General features: G+C 46.5%; 1 protein-coding gene across 1 annotated transcript in view; it reads left to right on the top strand.

The window, feature by feature from the left end:
• rab11fip1b (RAB11 family interacting protein 1 (class I) b) overlaps positions 1-23,142 on the top strand; it is a 29,817-nt gene that overhangs the window by 5,193 nt on the left and 1,482 nt on the right. The window contains exons 2-5 of the mRNA XM_076283836.1: positions 11,329-11,765; positions 14,613-16,638; positions 19,085-20,638; positions 22,749-22,899. Of these exons, the coding sequence (XP_076139951.1) occupies positions 11,329-11,765; positions 14,613-16,638; positions 19,085-20,638; positions 22,749-22,899 (4,168 nt within the window). The remainder of the gene's footprint in view (positions 1-11,328; positions 11,766-14,612; positions 16,639-19,084; positions 20,639-22,748; positions 22,900-23,142) is intronic.

Raw genomic sequence — 23,142 nt, 5'->3', positions numbered from 1 at the left:
ACACACACACACACACACACACACACACACACACACACACACACACACACACACACGTGAAGAAGAGCGTTCGTGCCCTATTGTGTGCTAACTGTGAGGATTTAGGTGACCTGTTGTCCAGCACCACTCCTCCTATAGTTTGACAAGGTCTCTGCGGTTAGAACTCACTTGTCTTTGACTGACGCCTTTCGTCTGTTTCACTCTGTCACGGCTTGTTTCAGCAGCACACCTTGTAGTCCCATAATAAGCACAACGTAAACATGGTGTTGTTTATTTCAGTCATGAGTTGGCCATTATTCTCTGTAGCCCCACCACAACTGGGGCATGCCACTGTGGGGGACACAGCAGAGGGCTGGGGTCGTGGGACGTGGCTGGGTCGTCGCACTGTGGGACGCGGCTGGGTCGTGGCACTGTGGGACGCAGCAGAGGGCTGGGTCATGGCACTGTGGGACGCAGCTGGGTCGTGGCACTGTGGGACGTGGCTGGGTCGTGGCACTGTGGGACGCAGCAGAGGGCTGGGTCGTGGCACTGTGGGACACAGCAGAGGGCTGGGTCGTGGCACTGGGCTGGGTCATGGCACTGTGGGACACAGCAGAGGGCTGGGTCGTGGCACTGGGCTGGGTCATGGCACTGTGGGGGACGCGGCTGGGTCGTGGCACTGTGGGACACAGCAGAGGGCTGGGTCGTGGCACTGGGCTGGGTCATTGCACTGTGGGGGACGCGGCTGGGTCGTGGCACTGTGGGACACAGCAGAGGGCTGGGTCGTGGCACTGTGGGACGTGGCTGGGTCGTGGCACTGTGGGACGCAGCAGAGGGCTGGGTCGTGGCACTGTGGGACACAGCAGAGGGCTGGGTCGTGGCACTGTGGGACACAGCAGAGGGCTGGGTCGTGGCACTGGGCTGGGTCATGGCACTGTGGGGGACGCGGCTGGGTCATGGCACTGTGGGACACAGCAGAGGGCTGGGTCGTGGCACTGTGGGACGCAGCAGAGGGCTGGGTCGTGGCAGCAGGTTAATGTTGCACTTGTAGTTCCCTCCCCTTTGTCCCCTTGGTCCACCAGGGCTTTGTGTGCACCCAGCAGGTTTACCCCACCTCCAAGGTTAAGCCCAGATTTAGCTGCACATTCCTGCATTCCTTTCTGTTTAGCTGGGGAGAAATAATGATTTCCCTCCTGTGGTCAACAGAGTTAGCTTGCTGCTAGTGCGTCATGTCTGCCTAGTGTTTTGAGAGCTCTCTCAAACAAACCCTGCTCTGTGCTCTGTGTTGGGCTGGTTTTAGTTGGTGGTGACTGAAGTCTTAAACTGCCCCCCATTTTCGCTCCCACTTGTGTGTGTATCCCTGTATTTAGTTTGTAATGTGAGTCTCTCTCTTCTTCTCTTCTCTTCTCTTCTCTTCTCTTCTCTTCTCTTCTCTTCTCTTCTCTTCTCTTCTCTTCTCTTCTCTTCTCTTCTCTTCTCTTCTCTTCTCTTCTCTTCTCTTCTCTTCCTCTCTCTCTCTCTACTTGGTAATGTGACTGTATTGTTTATGTTGTTCCACTAAATGAGATCAGTGCTCAGGACCTCCAGAGTGTGTGTGTCTTGCACCTCCAGAGGGTGTGTGTGTGTCTTGCACCTCCAGAGAGTGTGTGTGTGTCTTGCACCTCCAGAGGGTGTGTGTGTGTCTTGCACCTCCAGAGAGTGTGTGTGTGTCTTGCACCTCCAGAGAGTGTGTGTGTGTCTTGCACCTCCAGAGAGTGTGTGTGTGTGTTTTGCACCTCCAGAGTGTGTGTGTGTGTCTTGCACCTCCAGAGAGTGAGTGTGTGTGTCTTGCACCTCCAGAGAGTATGTATGTGTCTTGCACATGTCCAGAGAGAGTGTGTGTGTCTTGCACCTCCAGAGAGTGTGTATGTGTCTTGCACATGTCCAGAGAGTGTGTGTGTGTCTTGCACCTCCAGAGAGTGTATATGTGTCTTGCACATGTCGAGAAAGTGTGTATGTGTCTTGTCTTACTTGTCTGAGGAAAAACACAACGCAACGCAACGCATATGGGGGCTCAGTAACTGTGTGTGAGTTGTGAGCTGTACGTGACCTCCACTGACTCAGGCTTGGCATAGACTTGTGTGGAGCGTAAACATATGCATGACCACTAGCCTGAGGAGTCCTCAACAGCCAATCAGATCACTTTTCTCCCTTTCACTATCGTTTACATTTAGCCATTAGGCTGACGCTTTTATCCACAGCAACAGTCAGGTACTGTGTGACACAGTATAGTGTTAGTTGAGCACTGCTCCTTTAATTCATTTATTCTTTTCAGTGAAAAGCGTGCAGTGGATGGCTAATCAGGGCTAACATTATGCATTTCAGCTGTAGACGCAGGTTTGTCCACAATGATATTAGGGCTCAACAGCCAATCAATCTACAGTCTGATGTTTGTCTACAATGATATTAGGGCTCAACAGCCAATCAATCTACAGTCTGATGTTTGTCCACAATGATATTAGGGCTCAACAGCCAATCAATCTACAGTCTGATGTTTGTCCACAATGATATTAGGGCTCAACAGCCAATCAATCTACAGTCTGATGTTTGTCCACAATGATATTAGGGCTCAACCGCCAATCAATCTACAGTCTGATGTTTGTCCACAATGATATTAGGACTCAACAGCCAATCGGTCTACAGTCTGATGTTGTGAATTTCATCTGAATGATTAAGGAGGCAAGTTTGTGCGTCAACACCGTTTCCAGTGCGTCTCAGAACATTCAGATATGACTCCATGTTCTTCCTGCTGTAGAGCTCACACACACAGGCCTGGAGCTCGCTGTTCTGAGCGAGATAATCTCGCGCTCTGTGACGCTCGCCTCTAGAGAGATGGCCAAGGCCGACGGGCGCACTGCTCCTCTTTGGCTCAGCAGAAATACTGAGCTGTGAGGAGTGTGTGAGTGTGTGAGCAAAAGAAAAGGAAGCGGAGTGAAGGCCCTGAACTGTGTAGTGCTGACCAGCGTCAGGTGATAAGCACTGGCCACAGCTGCAGCCTGGCTTATCAGTACACCACCACACACAGGATATGCAAGTGTGTGTGTGTGTGTCTGTGTATGTGTGTCGGGGGCACAACAATGGTACTAATGCTGACTCGCCTGACTGGGCAGTGGACATCACTGATCACCCCCCCTCCCCCACCTTGTATCTTGAAGGCCCTGGACTCCTCCTCAGCAAGTCTGGCTGAAAATAGTGCAAGCACAGCGGAACATTCTCTGAGCTCTGAGGGTGGGGTGAGAGCTGAGGAAATGGTGTAACATGGTGTAAATGTGGAACCTATCCAATCGCTTGGGCTTATCTTAGAACAGGGGTTCTCTCACCATCTCAGACATGGTGTAAATGTGGAACCTATCCAGTCACTTGGGCTTATCTTAGAACAGAGGTTCTGTCACCATCTAAGACATGGTGTAAATGTGGAACCTATCCAATCGCTTGGGCTTATCTTAGAACAGGGGTTCTCTCACCAGTCAGGCCTAGCGAAACAACGCCATAGTCCTGCAATGTTCAGACTGTCAAAGATGACCGCAAACAGTCTGATTGGCGACTTGCAGCAAAATCAACCTATTTGCATTGGACTAAACTTCCCTCAGTGTTTTTAGGTTGCTTCATCCATTTTACTTGTCTACATCACCACTGCAGGAAATGAATGCTACACAGGCATGTATTTTGACTGTTGTAACGGCACTCTTACGGAAAGAATAATGTAATGCGATTAGTTGTCAACTATTAAATTAATCGCCAGCTATCTTTTTAATCAGTCTTTGTCAGGAAAAACCTTGAAATTCTCTGATTGTAGCTTTTTAAACTTGAATATTTTCAGCTTTACTTACTTACTATGACCGTAAATGTCTTTGGCATGTGGACAAAACTAGACATTTGAAGATGAGTTCTTTGTTTTGGGAAACAAAGATCAAAATGTTTTCACCAACATTTTATCAATCAAACAACTAATTGATTAATGTAGAAAATAATGGAGATTAATGGACTATGAAAATAATCGGCTGATTAATGGACTATGAAAATAATAGTTAGTTGCAGCCCTTACTCATACAAGCCCAGTTCAGGCCTAGACATACACACAGCAGTGTTTCCCACAGAATTTAATTGTATTTGTGGTGGTAGGTGAAGGGGGCGGGGGGGGGGGGGGGTTGTTGAGCAAACATTTTGTGTCAGAGTCAATAAAATGAATACCCCATAGTTATACTTGCCTTGCACGAGAAGTCGATATTGACAAGTAGCTGTAAAGTCATAGTGTGCTAACCTCGACAACCCAACAGTATTCTAACTTTAGCGTAGGGATACTGCCTCTTATATGCTTGCACATAACTTAATTAGAGAGAGAGGGAGAGATGAAATAAAAGGATTTCATCCTATACTGTATAAATTAGTACAACATAGAAAATCATTGTGTGGTGGTCAATGTTGATATTGTGGTGGGCCGCCACAAAAAAGTCAATGTATGGGAAACACTGCACACACACACACACACACACACACACACACACACACACACACACACACACACACACTGCACTGTTCCTCTTGCTGTCACTCGGCCCCTCCCTCCCAGGCCAACACCTTCACATGAGGCAACTTCCTGTTCTGCGATGTTCACACCATGAACTTCTCCTCTCATGTCAGCCAACCCCCTGTGTTATCAAATCCATTGTGTCTACTTCCCCCTCTGGCAGAAGAGGAGAGGAGCACACCCCTGCATTGATGCGCTGTTTAAATGGCCACCTGTGAAGGGTTCAACCGTGACCTTTTAGAGTAGGGTATGTCCAACGGCAAGCCCTGTAGTTTAATTACATGTCAAAATGTGACATGACTGTAGGATGGAGGAACTACGCGAAGGCCTCAGTTGCTGTGCTTGCAACCAAGCACTCCATGCATTAGTGATGATGATGATGATGATGATAGTTTTTTATCTAATGGGACAGCCTGTCCCATCGAGTCTGCGTGGTGTGTGCACACGTGTGTGTATAGGGTGTGGGTGTTTTTTGCATGTGTGTGTGTGTGTGTGCGCGCTCTAGTGAAGGTGTGTGTTTGTGTGTGTCTGTGTCTGTGTCTGTGTCTGTGTGTGTGTGTGTGTGTGTGTGTGTGTGTGTGTGTCTTCTAGTGAAGATGTGTGAAGAGAGCGAGAGCGTGCGAGAGGTGGAGGCTGGTGTGTGTGTGTGAGTGTGTGTGTGTGTGTGTGTGTGTGTGTCTTCTAGTGAAGATGTGTGAAGAGAGCGAGAGCGTGCGAGAGGTGGAGGCTGGTGTGTGTGTGTGTGGAGTGAGTCATGTGGGTGGCGGCTCTGTGTTCTTGCTCACATGTTCCAGAAGAGCAGCTTTATTTCTGGTCTCGTCGTCATCAGGAACGTCTGAATCCTTTCTTTTGAAAAGGAGGAACACAGAAAGCATCACACACCCAGTGTAATTCTCCTATTAGTGCCGTCTTGTGTTCTTAGGTATTTGGGAGTGTTTGTTGTTTTATTGCAACCTCCCTTTTAAAATTAACTGGAGTGTAGCAGATTCGTAGTTCATACTTGAAAAATAGTGAGGCTTAGGACATCTTAAGTTAAAGTATTTTATATACTTCATATTATGCTTAGGTTTGGGAATCCAACACAGTATTTTATATTCTTAATATTATGCTTATGGGAATCAAACCCAGTATTTTATATACTTTATATTATGCTTATGGGAATCCAACCCAGTATTTTATATACTTAATATTATGCTTGTGGGAATCAAACCCAGTATTTTATATACTTTATATTATGCTTAGGTTTGGGAATCTAGCCCAAGCCAACTGCTTGTCAGGTGGTGACATCACATCTGCTCTACCACACCCACAGTCTTCATACAGGAAAAGTAACTGGCTCCTTTAACTTGCCAATATTTTATTGAGAAATACATAGAAATACATTGAGAGATGACACACCGACGAAGGCCATAAGGCGAAACGTTTGTTTACTTACCCCTGTTTCTAGTGAAAATAAATAAAAAAAATATTTTTGGGAGTGCGACCAATCTTTGATTTTCTGTACGTTTCCTGGATCACGCACCCACAGAAAACAAACGGGAGAGTGCGGTGTTTGAAAAAAATGACTTATCATTTAGAACATAAAAAATGTTCTAAAATAGAAATTTCTTTTTGCCTGCTTGTGCTGTGGACATTTAGTCTATTGACTGTTTAATCAACTCTCCCCTATCAGTTCACATTCTGTAATTATGTTTGTATGTCCCTGCAGGACACACAGAGTGTTGAACCCAGACAAGCATCAAAGCAATCAATCGTTTCTTCACTGTGTCATTTGGGTAGCAAGCGTAGAGGTGGGCTTGGTGGCATTTCTGGAGTTGTAGCAAGCGTAGAGGTGGGCTTGGTGGCATTTCTGGAGTTGTAGCAAGCGTAGAGGTGGGCTTGGTGGCGTTTCTGGAGTTTTAGCAAGCATAGAGGTGGGCTTGGTGGTGTTTCTGGAGTTGTAGCAAGCGTAGAGGTGGGCTTGATGGCATTTCTGAAGTTGTAGCTAGCATAGAGTTGGTCTTGGTGGCGTTTCTGGAGTTGTAGCAAGCGTAGAGGTGGGCATGTGCCATGTTGTTGCCTGTGTTGTGGTGTTCTTCGTACAGCTTCACCTCTGAGACCCTGTTCTTTTGTCAGTGTGTGTTTCATAGTCTCAGTTCCAAAAACCTGTTCTTGTGTTGCACCTGGTGTAGCCTGGAGGTTAGGCCTCACTGTTGTTTGTGTGATTGTTTAGCCAGGAGGTTAGACCTCACTGTTGCTTGTGTGGCTGTGTAGACTGGAGGTTAGACCTCACTGTTGCTTGTGTGGCTGTGTAGGCTGGAGGTTAGGCCTCACTATTGCTTGTGTGGCTGTGTAGGCTGGAGGTTAGGCCTCACTGTTGCTTGTGTGGCTGTGTAGGCTGGAGGTTAGGCCTCACTGTTGCTTGTGTGGCTGTGTAGGCTGGAGGTTAGGCCTCACTGTTGCTTGTGTGGCTGTGTAGGCTGGAGGTTGGGCCTCATGGTTGCTTGTGTGGCTGTGTTATCAGGACGTTAGGCCTCACTGTTGCTTGTGTGGCTGTGTGCTCCGTGAAGCTTCCCTGAGGAGGGCAGGAGTGCAGCTGGCCTTTCTGCCCTTGTGCTTGGCTGCTTGGCTGCATCCATTCCCACTTCCTGATGGAGTCAGCACTTTGGTTGTTTTTCACAGCAAATGAGGAGGATGTGCCTCAGCTGACGGCTTCCTCTCCTCTGGTCAGAAGATGTGCTGTTGGCTGTTCGACAGGGGAGGATTTGAGTGTCAGGGTGCCCCAAAGTGCAAGGATCATTTTAAAACATTAGTCCTGTTTTCACTGAGATCACTGACATACATAAAAACAAAACGAGGGTGAAATCCTCTTCACAGAGATATTCCTGTATCCTGTTTTGTTTTGAGTCATTGAACCCGGCTGTAAAAAGGTTTTTATGAAGCTATCTTGTGTGTTATTCCGCAATGGAATGTGAACAATGTTTGAGGATCACATACCTGTGTATGTGTGTGAGTGTGTGTATCTGGACTTTGGCACTGAGGGAGTCCCATATTCAGTCTGTCTGCATGTTTGCTTTGGTAAGCAGTTTCTCTACTGTTGCGTGCCTAACCTCAAACCTGGAATTAGATAACCTACGACCTGATGTGGTGGTCATCAAGTTTAGCCTTTCCATGCTGGGGAACTACCGTATATTCCGGACTATAAGTCGTTCTGGAGTATAAATCGCATCAGTCAAAAAATGCATCATGAAGAGGGGGAAAAAAACATAAAGAAGTTGCACTGGACTATAAATCGCATTTATTTAGAAATTTATTTCACAAAATCCAACACCAAGAACAGACAGAGACAATGCAATTGGACAGATACAGTACATAGAGGCCAAAAAGATTGAAGAGAATTTACTGGGAATGTTAATGAAGACACAGCTGAGGCCAGCCAGGTGATAATTAAGGCAGCCGACGAGGAGGCCCCGACGGTAATTGTGAAGCAATTTACAAAAGATTCACTGAACAAAAATGCTGATGTGGTCCATGAAAATGTCGCTAAATATGTGGACAATGCAATCAAGCACTTTGGGCAATGTGAAGGCACAAGCCGGCAGCAGATGGGGATGCTCGGGAGGCTACCTCTGAGAGAGAAAAAAAGATGCACGTTTTAAAAGAACATGCAAACTTTCAACCATGCTATGCTAAGGAAACCGCCCTTATTTTAGAGACTGTTCACATGCCTTTCTTAACCAGTATGGACATTATCCGTAGTTCATTTATATTACTGTAACCATTCCACCTTCTTAACTGTTGTTTAAACTGTCTTAACTTCTTAACTATTGTCTACACTGCACTATATATCTTATACTGTTCATGCACCACCTGTCTATACTGTGTATATCACATTGCGTTTTTTGTACTTTTGGTTAGACGCAAACTGCATTTCGTTGTCTCTGTAACTTGTACTCTGCACAATGACAATACAGTTGAATCTGATCTAATGTAATCTAATCACTGCCCAGCAATATTGCTCAAAAAGGTCCCTTGTGGATTATGTAGGCCTGGCCTTTGAAAGAGCCTGTTACGTTTTGGAAGGTATCCAGTAGAATGATGTGTTGGGTTGTGGGCTCACACACATTCTAAAAGTATGCACACACTAATGATACGTTCACATAATATTACATTAGACTTGCATATTATGCGTAAGGACTTGCATAATATTACATCAACAACAACAAATCAGTCATGAATGAATTCCCGTATGTGATCAAGCTGCATTAAAAGGTAGTGGCGGTCTGTCTTCCCTCGTCTAAGTGGACAGTGCGGTGGGGATGAAGGGTTTTGTTCTCCTTTGTGCATGCTGCCCCGAGGTGTTGATCAGTGTGGTGGGGATGAAGGGTTTTGTTCTCCTTTGTGCATGCTGCCCCGAGGTGTTGGTTAGTGCGGTGGGGATGAAGGGTTTTGTTCTGTTTTGTGCATGCTGCCCCGAGGTGTTGGTCAGTCTGATTTGATCAGCGGAGAGGACGGATGAGGTGGCTCTGGAGGACCCCAGAGACGAGTCTTCCTTTCGTTTCACCACCTGACCGTAAAGATGAGCGCTGTATCTGAGTGGTACAGGTTATTGTGGTCGCACGCATGGCGTGATCATTCTTTCAAGGGTTTTCCTTGCTGGGAGTTCAGTGACGCCAGGATGCATTGTTGAATGTAAGGACACACTTGATTGACTTGTGTACTACTGTTAGAAAGACTGGAGTGTTTGGGCCTTTTTATATAGACCCTGTGCCCGCTGTATGTTGTGGGATGGACAGGTGGTTGTCGAAGTCAGTGTTGGGGATCCTTGTTAAAAGAAGCTATTTTAGGGGATATAGACAGTCATTAGTACAGGGCCAAGGGAAAGGTCTACTGGTTTACTGGATCTTAGCCATGTCAGAACCAACTAAGCTGGATCTGTCCCAAGTTTGTTGCTACCAGGTTCTATGCGATCTGTCGGAGATAACAGCCAGATGACACTAGACTCCTGTGTGACCACAAGACTCCTTGACTCATACTAATTTACTAAAATCAATGACATTTGTTACAGTCATAATGGGCAGTTTGAGCAGGGATGATTTAAAGTACCACGACTGAGCTAAAGCTAAAGGTTGCTTATCATTTGAACTGGAAAAAGCTATACTACAGCATCTAAACCAAACCAATGATTACCCTGAACTAGGGCTGGGCGATATGGACCAAAACTGATATCCCGATATTTTTGGGCTGATTGGCGATATACGATATCGATACGATATTGATATTTCAAACAGAAAGAGCGAAGTGCTTCATATATTCACTCAACACAAAAATTATGACAACACAGACAGTTTTAATTATATAAATTTCAGACTGCTCTAACAGAGCTGTGCAAAAAGTGTCAACAATAACATAGGCCTACAATAGGCATAGGCTACAGTTGCTCTGATAAAGCTGTGAAAATAACAAAAGACCAAAAGTTGACCCTGACTGACAACGCAGGCCTACATTGTACTGCACAATGCAATAGGCTATTTTGAAAAAAACTGCAGTTTTGTCACACAATGCAGTTTTTTTTACCTGTAAGGGTTTGATAGGGCCTAGATGACAAGCAAATGTAGACTATGATGGCCTAGACATGTTGCTATCAACAACAAAAATAGTTTTAAACAATTAGGCTACTTAAACAACGTAACTGAGTCACTCATCAAGAGTGTGATAGACGCTACCTTCGTTTTGTATGCGTTCATTTTTGCATGTTCCGGTTCGTAAGAAAAATCCCTATGCACGATTGAATGGGGTTTCAGGAATCATAAAAAATGATGCCCTAACTGCTCGCGAGTCGCGTGCAGATCCTCTTAATAAAATCAGCGTTTAGGTTGTCTCCCTGAGGACTTTAGATCTGCTACTGTCGCTAAACGCAAGCATTCATCAGTGTATTTAAATTAGCTAGGCTATGTACCAAAAATGACATTTTACCGTGAGTCAAAGAGCTGTAGCTGCTAAACAGTGTTGTAACTTAAATCTGCGTGTACAAAACCGCTTGGAGCTCCAGTGGAATTTTGATTTCACAACGAGAATTCTCGGTCTAGCCGTTGATGTGCCGACGGAATAGGCATCAGCACCAACCTCTGATCAAGGTAAACAAAATCTGACTCCGTGTCCGTCATGTTTGAAAGTTTGTAGTGCTGCGAGGGAGAACGTGCACACGTAAGGGGCGCAGTTGAGCAGAGCTGCGGCTATCTGAATGGTCTGAACACAGAAGAGCAAGTGGCTTTGATAAAATGGCCCATTATTTGACATAATACCGGTATTACGATATTGTCTCTACTACATATCGTTTTCAAAAATATATCGGTCGTAGTCGTAATACCGATATATCGCCCAGCCCTACCCTGAACAAGGTGGAGAGTGATGTGAGAAATACATGAACTCAGTGACGGCATCTCATTGCTCTACTTTGGCAGGTGGCATCAATACCACATATTGGGTAAATAAAATCTCCATAATACTGGAGAAGGTGGATCTGGTACATTCTTGTTTGCATCTGCATGAAGTACTTCATCAAAAGAAGATTAGGCCGAGACTCATGAGAATTTGGATTTGTGTACAAGGGCTTGCTTTGCCAGTCAATTGCTGTACGTTGGTCTTTTAGGAATACAATTTTAAAAGAAACATCCAAGGAAACATGGCTACTTGTAATGCATCTCTTGTTCTGCTTAAGATGGAGATCCCTTGTTGATTAGGTGTACATAAATATGCTGATCACGTGTGTGTGTGTGTGTTCTCTGTCTCTCGACACACAGATGGTTCAAGCTGCTGGATAAATCTGGCAAAGCCGACAAAGACAGGGGTGAGGTCCTGCTGGACGTCCAGTTCATGAAGAACAACATGACGGCCAGCATGTTCGACCTGTCCAGCCAGGAGAAGAGCCGCTCTCGCATGGGCAAGCTCAAGGACAAACTCCGCGGCAAGAAGAAGGAAGGACTGTCCGACTCCATGTCCGCTGTGGTGCCATCGGTCACCCAGGTCATGACCGACAGTGAGGGCGAGGAAGAGGGCGGCGGCGCAACCTCCACGCCCAAGAAGAAAAAGAACAAGCTCAAGTCGTTGTTCGTGCCCAAGTCCAACCTGCACCGCAACTCGTCCCAATCCATGTCCACGCTGGGTCCGCTGCCCGAGAGGGACTCTGCCCTGGGATCTAGTCGATCCTCTGGCCTCAACGTGGACTCCCCTGAAGCAGGTAAGAGTAACCACAAAGGACAGATAACACTGAAGAAACATCTAATTGTGATTTTTCTATCAGATATTGCGATTTCGATTTGATTGGCGATGTCATTTTTTGAAAGTCAGGCTTCAGTTCAATATTCCAAATGTTGAACACAGCACTCCTGTTAGGTGACCTTCACTCCTGTTAGGTGACCTTCACTGTCTGTCACACAAGGAGGATGACATGAAATCATAGAAGGGTCAGGATCAACCAATGGGATGGTTGCAAGCTGTATGATTAATTGCAGCCTTTACAATTACCAATTAGTTACATTTGTTGAATTTGCGATTTTGATTAAAAATCGATTAATTGTAGAAGGTGGGGTTAAATACACAGGACCGGTGAGACAGACCGCCCAAACCAGGTAAGAGTCACCACAAAGGACGGCTAAGACTACAACTGAAGAGACAGGGTAGAGAATAAAGGGCCTTAATTTAAACAATGTGCAAAGTCTAAAGTCTACATGAAGCTAATTTAATAAATCTGCAAAATCTGTTTGGTAATTTCGTAACCTGAGCAATATCCTAAGCACGAGGAGCTCAATGTTGTCTCAAGCATGACTGCATTTTGTCTGCCATTAAATTGGGCCCTAAGACTAACTGCACAGAATGGGTTAAGACTAACTACACAGAGTGGGTTAAGACTAAGTGCACAGAATGGGTTAAGACTAACTACACAGAGTGGGTTAAGACTAAGTGCACAGAATGGGTTAAGACTGACCACAGAATGGGTTAAAGTGCCCATATTATGACTATTTTTCAACAAGTCAAAATAGGCCTATGGGTTGCAAAAACATGTCCCTGAAGCTGTTTGCAAATAAATCCCCTCAGATTACACATTATCAACAGCTCCATTGTTGTTTCAGTCCGTTTCAGAATAGGCTGTTTCTGGGGCCTGTTGCCTTAAATGCAAATGAGCTGTTGTTGGCATTGCCCCACTCCAGAACTGATTCCATGTTTAGCCTACGTCAACGTAGCAGCATGAGAAGCCAGGAAATACGAGTCGTGTCGATGACATGGTGTTGGAGGATTGTCCACCAGAAAGCCTCCGACTGCCAGTGATCAAATGCAATTTGATATACAGGAATAATAAACAATGTGTGACAAACGTCATTGACAGTTCTGTTTGAATTTTCGTAGTAAAGTGGCCTAATAGTCAAGTTGGAAACGTCTGCTAAATACAATAACCAAAGCAGAATCAATTCAGACACCTGCATGTATGATGTAACATGGCCTAAAAATGTTAAATGATAATGGGTAAAACTTCATTTGGATCAGTATGTAAGCCCACTGGAGTTGATATATCCTATTCAAAATTTTAAAAGCATTTGTGAAATTGGCTGCACCACAGGCACAAAATAACACCCCAAATCCCAGAAAAAGTGATTTTTCCATAATATGGGCACTTTAAGACTGACTGCACAGTGCACAGAATGGGTTAAGACTGACTACACAGAATGGGTTAAGACTGACTACACAGAATGGGTTAAGACTAAGTGCATAGAATGGGTTAAGATGACTACACAGAATGGGTTAAGACTAAGTGCATAGAATGGGTTAAGACTGACTACACAGAATGGGTTAAGACTAAGTGCATAGAATGGGTTAAGACTGAGTGCATAGAATGGGTTAAGACTAGGTGCGTAGTGCAGGCCTGACCAAAGCCAGTGTATCCGCGAGTACTTGAGGACCAACCAGGACAACAACAACTTGCATATAGATAAGATAGACAGACAGACAGACAGACAGACAGACAGACACACAGACACACAGACAGACAGACAGACAGACACACAGACACACAGACACACAGACACACAGACAGACAGACACACAGACACACAGACACACACACATACATACATACATACATACATTATTGATCCCCAAGGGGAAATTCAAGGTAATAGTGCTTTATCAAGGCACCCAAAGCACTTTGCAGTGAAGGTGGTTATCTCACTGGCCATCACCCATGTGTAGCACCCACTTGGATGAGTCACGGCAGCCATTATGCACCGGGGCGCTCTCCACACACCAGCTTGAGGTGGAGAGTGAGTGAGGGTTTTTTTTTTTGACGGCTGTGGAAGCCAGAGGAAGAAAATACTGCTGTTGTTTGCTACATGTTAAGATAAAGCCAATAAACCCCATAAAGAGTTAAACAGCTCAGAACGCTCAAAAGGTTGGTGAAGGAATGCTGCACAGACAACAGAATAAGGGCCTAATGAGAGTGTGGAAATCCACTGAGAGGAATGCACTCCAAACACTAATGAGGTAGCCTTCAGAAACGGCACAGTTGTGGCCTGAACTGACAGACGGGCTTCCAGCGGTCTTGGAAATGTTGGGAAAGGATCAATGGAATTTTAAAATCTCATTTTCCAGGCCTGTAAATTCTCTGAACGTTTTGGAAAAAACATTGATTTGCCCCTTTGAGGTCTAACGCAGTTAATCATGTTATTTTCCATGGATAGTTTTTCATTATGTGAATTTCTGAAGTGTGATGCAGTTCCAGCCTCAATTGACATGGGCTAATTAATAGCCAATTCCAAAAAGAAAATGGTCATAGTTCATGGAAAATGCTCATAGTCTGTGAAGTTAACTCTTCAATTTTGTACACTTGTAGCTTGTGAAAGGTCATGGAAATATAGTTAAAGGTCCTTGAAAAGTTGAAATGTTACCAACTCGTCAAAGAAAAAGGGTGGTAACCTTGGCTGCAGCCATAATGGCAAAATCCTTACTGAGGCCAATCTTGATTAGATTTTCAGGTGGACTTCCAGTGTATAAACCGACACTGACCCCTCTGTTGACCTCTTTCTTTCCAAAGGCAAAAAGAAGTTCAAATTCCTGACCCACAAACGCACGGGGAGCTCCGACAGCAAGTCCTCTCTGGGCTCCTTCTCTGGCCTGGGCCAGCCCAAGCAGTCCGGCACACTGCCCAGCAACCTGTGCGTCAACGGCAGCCACGTGTACTCGGAGGAGCCTGAGCGCAAGCCCTCCCGGGCGAGCTCCACCTTCAGCCTGAGCAGCTCCGGCCACGGGTCCATGGAGGAGCTCCGCAAGTCCTCCGCCCCGAGCAGGACCAGCATGACCACCTCTGTGGAGTCCCTACGGGCCTCGGAGGCACACCTGCAGGCAGAGGAGGAGGAGGAGGAGGAAGAGGAGAGGAAGAGGAGGATGAGAGAAGAGGAGGAGGAGGAGGAGAGGAGAAGGTTGGAGGAGGAAGAGGAGGAGCAGAGGCAGGAGAAGGAGAGAGTAGAACAGGAACGGAGAAGGATGCAGGAGGAGAGGGAGAGGACGGAGAGGGAGGCTGAGGAAGAGAGGAAGAGGAGGGCAAAAGAAGAGGAGGAGAGAAGGATGTTTGAAATGGAGGAGGAAGAAAGGATTAGAAAAGAGGAGGAGGAGGAGAGGAGGAGACTGAAAGATGAGGAGCGGAGGAAAGCTGAGGAAGAAAGGATGAGGAAAGAGCAGGAGAGACTGATGGAGGAGGAGAGGAGGAGAGCTGAGGAAGAAAGGATGAGGACAGAGCAGGAGAGACTGGAGGAGGAGAGGAGGAGAGCTGAGGAAGAAAGGATGAGGAGAGAGCAGGAGAGACTGATGGAGGAGGAGAGAAAGAGAGCTGAGGAAGAAAGGATGAGGAGAGAGCAGGAGAGACTGATGGAGGAGGAGAGAAAGAGAGCTGAGGAAGAAAGGATGAGGAGAGAGCAGGAGAGAAGAAGTTTGGAAGAGGAAGAGAGGATCAGAAAGGAAGAGGAAGAAGAAAGGGAGAGGATAGAGAGAGAGAAAGAAGAGGAGAGACTGAGAATAGAGGACAAGAGAAAGGATGAAGAGAGGAGGAGAATTGAGGAAGAAGAAAAGGTTAGAAGAGAGGAAGAGAAGAGGAGAGAGGAAGAGAGAATTGAAGAAGAAAGGAGGAGAGAGGAAGAAAAAATTGAAGAGGAAGAAAGGCTCATAAGAGAGGAAAGAGAGAGGATTTGGAGGGAGGAGGAGGACAAAAAGGAACTTGAGTTGCAGAAAAAAGAGGAGATGGACAGTGAGGAAGACAGAGGAATGGCAGAGGAGGAAGAGGAGAGAAGAAGGGATGAACAGATTAAGAAAGAGGAAGAGAGAAGAATGTTAGAAGAGGAAGAAAGGATAAGGAGAGAAAGAGAGAGAATGGAGAGAGAGGAGGAAGAGGAGAGACAAAGAATTGAGGAGAAAAGGGTTAGACGAGAAGAAGAGGGGAGACTTGAGGAGGAGAAGGAAATGACCAGACGAGAGGAAGAGAGACAAAGAATTAAAAGAGAAGAAGAGAGGAGGGCAAGAGAGGAACAAGAGCAACAGAAAGAGGAGGAGAGGATGAGAGCTGAGCAGGAAGAGAGGATGAAGAGAGAGGAGGAGAGGATGAGAATGAAAGAGGAAGAACGAATTAGGAAAGAAGAGGAGAGAAAAAAGACTGAAAGAGAAGACAGGATAAGAAAGGAGGAAGAGGAGAGGAGGAAGAGAGAGGAGGAGGAGGAGAGGCAAAAGAAACTGGAGGAGGAGCAGGAAAGGAAGAGAAGAGAGAAGGAGGAAGAGGAGGTGCAGAGACTAAAGAAGGAGGAGGCGGAAGAGAAAAAAAGGTTAGAGCGAGAGAGTAGGATGAAGGTAGAGCAAGACGAGTTCCGCCATGGAGAGGTGGAGTCCGCTGTAGCCCCAAACGTCTCCTCAACTCACCTACTCAACGAGGGTCTCTTCACCAATCCGTTCGAAGGTCCCTCTATCTCCACCAATCTGTTTGAGGATCCCTCGGTCTCAGCCAATCCCTTTGGGGAGGCGGGGTCTCCACATGATCAACTCAGCCACTCCACCAATGTTTCTACAGTCAAGCCAAGGTCAGTTACCCACAGTCACACACCACCATTACTGTTAATGAACCTCAGACACACAGATGTGTTGATAGATAAAAGTATACACATTTCTAAAGTTTGCACTTGCTTGTTATACTTGAAAGCAAGGCGGCAACAATCTCCAGAAGCCGATTCACACTGAATTGAACAGGGAGTGTGCGTGAGTGTGTGTGTAAGAGAGAGAGAAAGAGAGAGAGAAGGCGAGTGAGTGTATGTGTGGAAGCAATTATGTGAATTTAGCAATTTAGTCAGAGGGCAGGAAAACAGTTGTTGATTCCATGTCTGCTCTTACAAGACAACAAGCAACCTCATATTCCTCCCAAACCTGCTTCCTGTTCAGCTGGGTAAATCTGATAGCAACTAAGCACTTGCCCTGGCACAGACCCACTAGTGCTCTGGTCCTGGACTGGCAGAGTTCTGGTCCAGATAGGATATAGGCCTGTTCTAGCCAAGATACTGTCCTGGGCTGGCAGAGTTCTGTCTCTGATCTCACCTGGGTACAGTTCTGATCTGGCCCTGATGTAGCCCTGGTTTGCCACTGTTTTGGTCCAGATGAAGTCCTGATGTGGCCCTGATGTGGTACCAGATACATTACTGAGCTGTGCCAGAGTTTGTCTTGTAGACTAACCCCCATCCCCCCCCCCCCCCATACCCTATCCCCTTCCCCAGGCATCTGGTAACCCCCCACCCTCTTCCCCAGGCATCTGGTAGCAACCCTCAAATTGCCTTACATTCCTTTCAGTTTCGTCATCCCGGCTCTTCTACTTCCAGCTCATCAGAATAATATTCCCCTGAGCTCCTTCTGTCCACTCTAAAAAAGGCTGAGAGATGTACACAGAGAAATTAACTTTCGGCCAGTTTCTTGCACATGGATTAAGCCTACCCCTAGATCAGAAATATAGGTTTTCTTTTGTAGTCAAGGATTAGGTCAAATCCATGTTTGGGAAACAGGCCGTTTATAACTTTCTGTCCGCTAGCTGAAAGGGATATTAGCCAAGTAGATTCCACCCTGTAGATGTGGTTGTATAACAACACTAGCGGTAGCTTGATGGGTGGGTAAATAAGGATGCTTGTCCTAGCTCTTGAGGTGGGATATTAGGGCATAGTAGCTGTATGGGTCTCTTAGTGACTTCTCTAGTTTGCATCTCTCATGACGATGACCTGTTCAAGACATTTGGCACCATCATGAAATATGCATGACTGAGAGAGCCTGTGTATACACATACACACACAAGTGTGTCGGTCTCTGTCACACACACACACACACACACACACACACACACACACACACACACACACACACACGAGTGATCTGTTTCTATGTTCGAAACACAGGTGTCTAGGGACCAATCATTCATCAAAATCAGGAGTGTCCAATTGGATGTTTGCTTTCCAGATATTTCCAAGGAAAAATATGTATAAATGAAAGGTTTATTTAAGCTATTTATCTCAGTCTGGTATAGTAATGATGGGGCCACAGGTTTGAAGTTTTGTTTCTTTTAATTGTATTAAAATGTTCATAGTCCTCCATGTGTTTGTTGTAGTCTGTTTTGACATATTTGACATTAACCACTATCAACTTTCCTAATACCCAGTGCAAATAAAGCAAATCCAGCCCCTGCCTCTAGTGACTGCTTGTTTATTTCCACTCAACACCATTAACCATTAATAATTAACTCCTTGCCTCAGTAGAAATCATAGTGCTCAGAACAGAGTCGAATAGAAGAATCCCTGCACATGTTAACCTGTGTGTGTGTGTGTGTGTAGGGTGTGTGTGTGTATGTGTATGTGTGTGTGTGTGTGTGTGTGTGTGTGTGGTTAACCCTGCATTTATGTGTGTGTTTTTGTGTGTAAATAACGTTCAATGTTTGATTGTGAAGGTTGCCAGCAGGAAGCCAGGGATTGAAGAGGAAATATCTCAGCATAGAAAGTGCTGTTTACGCAGCTCAGCATTTAAAAAAAACTGGGCTTTGGTCTGTGCTGTGATGTGAATGTACGTCAATGGCATTTTCTTTTCATTGGCTCTTTCATTTTACTCGGAATTGGTAACAATTCTGACATTTTGTCTATTCCAAAAGGGAGGGAGGAGGGTTAGCACTTAGACTTAGAGGAGGAGGGTTAGCACTTAGGGAGGAGGGTTAGCACTTAGAAAAGGCATGCAGTGCTTGATCTTTTTTTGATAAATGTAGGAAGTGACCTATTTCACCAGAAACACACATTAAATTGCCTAGAAGGGATAATGGGTGAATGGATTTAAAATTGGTTGTTCAGAAGAGTTTTTCCTGCATATTTAGACGGGTCAGCTTGTGTGTGTGTGTGTTAGTTAGCCTTTACTCCACTTTGATTTGTCCTGTGGGTTTTGTGTTGACCTGCTTGTTATCTTTTCTGAACCCCGCTTCACAACCTTTCTGTCTCACCCCTGCCTCTCCAGTTCACCTAGTGTAGGATTTCCGCCTCAAGCCTCTCACACGTCATCAAACCCTTTCTTGACTCCTGATGATCCTGAGAACGCAGTCGGTTCCGTCAGTGGGAGTGTAGAGAACCTCACAGGTACGTGGACCCCTCACGGGGACCGCACGGAGAAGAAACGGCGCGCCCCGTCTCCTCCGATGAGGAAGCTGGCTCGGGAGACCGCTGCTGCCAAACAAGCCACACCTCTGCCGACCTCCACCCTGTCGTCCGCAGGCCAGCCCCACCAGCCGGTCAGAGAGAGGGATGGCCACAGGGTGCCTGACCCCCTCAGCTCTCGCCAGGACAAGCGTCCCGCTCCACAGCCTCCTGCTCATCTGAGGAAGGCAGAGAAAAGCCAGAGCTTGGAGGACACCAGGACTGGATCGGCACCACCACCACGGTTGGAAACGATGGCGTCGTGCCAGCCAACAGGGAGCGATGATGTGCCAGCGCCAAGGTCTGAAACGATGGCGTCGTGCCAGCCGGCAGGGAGTGATGATGTGCTAGTTACCCCAGTGCCCTCTTTGGCCTCGCAGGTGTTTAGAAACGCTTTGCAGAACTACGGCCTCGCCTTAAAAGGAAAGGCTGAGAGGATCATGAGCAGCCACTCCAGCAGAGCTGAAGAATCTGCCGCTTCGAAGAATTCTGATGGAAGCGACAACAAGCAACGAGCCGCGTCCGAGTCGTCCAGAGCCGCCGTTCAGCCAGGTCACGCAACCAATCCCTTTTTAGAACCGAAAGTGTCCAAACACAACAAGGGTCCTGCACCCAAGCCTCGGGCGTCGCCACGAAAGGCAGAGCCTCAGGGAGGGTCAGCACTGGCCATCGCAGAGCGTAAACATTCCGAGGAAACGCACGAGGAAGCCTCCAGCCTGGACCCTCCCAGAAATGGCAGCGACTCGTCTGAAGGTCGTCCAGTGGAAGAGCCCAAGAGACCAGACGTGGCCGAGATGGTCCATGTACCGAGTGCCAAGCCAGAAGACGACACACATCATGTCGACGACACGGGAGCGACTGCACACGCAATGGCCACACCAGGTTCTGCGGTGGAGGCTGAAGGCCACAGCACAGAGCTGGACTCTCAAATCAAAGATGACCAGAAGCTTCCGAAACTGGATGCCCTTTCCTATGTAGAGTGCACGGATGGCCCTAAGCGAGTATCAGAAAAGAAAACCCGTGCACCCTTACCCCCTGCCAACACACCCAAAACACAGCCTCCTCATTCCCCGGGTGCTGATGTTACTGCACCAGTCGAGAAGACGTCATCAAGTCAAGATGCTAATGTGCCAAGCGATGTGAAGAGTGCTGACAGCGTAGTTTCACACGTTCACTCTGCCTCCTCGTCGTTCGTCGTCGGGTCCTCCGACCCGCCGAGGGAGGCTGGGGGAGTCTCCGCTCCTTCGGTGGCAACTCAGAGTCCATCTACGCAGAGAGTCCGGCTCCATGCCCGTGTCGATGCCCTGCCACTCTCCATGCCAAACGGAGTGACAGGGGGCATTGGCAAAGCCGGTGGGTCCACATTGACGTCACGCAGGTGAGAATTCTCACATTGTCCCCCTTAGATCTAACCAGGTTCCGGATCCAATTCAGCCCTCTCACTGTCAGGTGGTGTTGTTCTCTGTGCTAGGCCAGTGTTGTGCTTTACATGCAAGCGTTTGCTCGTGACCAAGTGACGTACATGTTGTCATCAGAGTGTGTGCGCGCGGCTTTGTGTGGATATCCATCCATCCCGTACTTGTAAAGGTGCTTGCACACCACCCAAACAAACCCAACATTCTTAAGTTTGCAGTTGTTGGTTGCAGCCTTTAAGATGTTAAGAAAACCAACTGCCAGTTCCACACTGCCCAGACAGTAATCGAGAAGACTAACTTAAGAAAATGTCAAACTCCGATTATTCCATCCAATAAACTCAGTACGGTACACACACTGACTCAACTGTTGGTATTTGTTGGAGTTTGTTGTGCAAACACCTTAAGGCTACTATGCTACAAGGGTGCCACAACACACAGATTAGAAAGTATGATAAATATAAACCACACGGCCACGCTGTCCACAGCTGTCTGTATGCAAGGGAGTATAGCAACTAAAGCTGATGTAGATGACGTCAACTTGTTTGCACTGTTGCTGGGCACTGTTCTGATACTGGGCAACATGTTTTTTTTTTTTCCCAGAGACTTTTAATCAACAGTAGGCAAATTGTCATGACTTTCCAATAAGAACACATGGAACCACTTATGTGGTTGCCCAGTGACATTGCTCAAAGACTTGCCCCTTGTATCATTACCCTTAAGGTATCAGAGGGCCAAAGAAAGTCCCTTTGGAAATGACATCTTGAACCGGGAAGAGACGAGGTAGAGTTAGCTGAACCCTCTCTTCTACGCTAATGAGACACTTCCCCTTCAGTCGGGTGTACAAGTCATTAGTCCTATCCCTGGAGTCTGAAGTACTCCACTGGTCTTGTCAGGTATGGCTGTGAAATGTCTTTGCTGCTCTTGTTAGGGATGCTTGTTAAATGCCTGAGCTCAAAGCCTGCTGCTCTTTCAGCTCATATGCACCTTTGAGCTAGTCAGACAGAAATTGTACCTCAAAGCATGCAGGGTATAGGGACATGTCTCCATAACTTAAATGTGCCAAAATGGCTGCTTCTGTTTAATTAGATACTCTTAATATTTACTTTTTTAAAACTTCCCCTTGAACATGAACACATCAAATTAAGCCTGTGAGTCTCTGCTTCTGTATGTTCAATTAGACACGTGTCCATTTGTATTATTTATGAAGGGTTACAATAGTCAACTACCACAAGTCTACCCACTATTCATTGGGACATGTTTTGCCTTTAAAATGCTGGCTTAAGACAACCAGACCAAAGTCGTTAACGCAGTTCAGTAATGAAACATTCCACTGTTAACAAGTTCTTAACGATCGTGCCACCACCTGAGTCAACAGAGCGCCAAAAGATGAGCTTTCCTCTGCTGTGAAGCAGACCACTCTTGGGTCAGACTCGCAAGAGGGATAATCAGGTGTAGATCTGCTATCTGCCTTACTCCATCCAAAACACTGTAGTAGTGTCTAAATGATGTTCAGATCTTGTCTTTAGATTAGATTCGATTCAACTTTATTGTATGTGTATTCTATTAATCTACTGTATGTGTAGACTATATGAAACTGCTACTTCAGGTTCTGTATGTATAGCCTATATGAAACTGCTACTTCAGGTTCTGTATGTGTAGCCTATATGAAACTGCTACTTCACTTTATTTAAGAGTTGTTGGTTTATGTGAGCTGAGAGAGGGAAAGTGGTGCTTACATGGTGGTATATTTTTGGGTGTGGTGTGTATGGAGGGGGTGTCTACGTATCTTCCCTTTGTTTCAGCCTCTGTCAATATAACAGTGTGTGTGTGTGTGTGTGTGCTACCTCTCCTCTCAGTGTTTCAGTCTCCTCTGTCAGTATAATAGGCTGTCCAAAGTGTGTGTGTGTGTGTGTGTGTGCATTTTATCTCTCCTCCTCATGTGTTTCAGTTTCCTTGGTCAGTAAGATAGGCTGTCTGGTGTGAGTGAGTGTGTGTGTGTCTGTCTGTCCTGGTGTGTGTGTGTGTCTGTCCTGGTGTGACCTTGAGACTGACGTGCGTGTTCTCTGTCTGCAGACCTCATGCAGTGAAGCCTCTGAGTGCCCAGGAGCCAACGCCAGCCCCCAGAATGCAGCCTAAGCAGGAGCAGACGCCAGCCCCCATAATGCAGCCTAAGCAGGAGCAGACGCCAGTCGGCATGGCTGAGAGCGCCCGCGCCACCACCAAGGTACGCTGCTCCCGCACAGCTGCTCCTCCCGAGCCAGAGTCCACCTGAGAGTCAGCAGCCATTCAGACCGGCGTCTCACTCAGCACACATTACTGGAGCTGCAAGATCCCACTGTGCTGTGTGTCTGCGTGTCTGTGTGTGTGTGTGTGTAGCCTAAGTGTGCATTGAATATTAAATGGGAACACCTGTTGGAGTGTTGGAGTTGGAGGATGAATAACCCAAATGGCCGATCTGTTTGAAGGG

Source organism: Alosa pseudoharengus, unplaced genomic scaffold, assembly GCF_046254945.1.
Source record: "Alosa pseudoharengus isolate Yale_2024_CS ecotype anadromous, Long Island Sound unplaced genomic scaffold, YU_APseudo_1.1 YU_APseudo_1.1_scf_14, whole genome shotgun sequence".
Classification (NCBI taxonomy): Eukaryota; Metazoa; Chordata; class Actinopteri; order Clupeiformes; family Clupeidae; genus Alosa; species Alosa pseudoharengus.
Note: the sequence above shows the minus strand (reverse complement) of the source record. Positions and strands in the feature narration are given on the sequence as shown.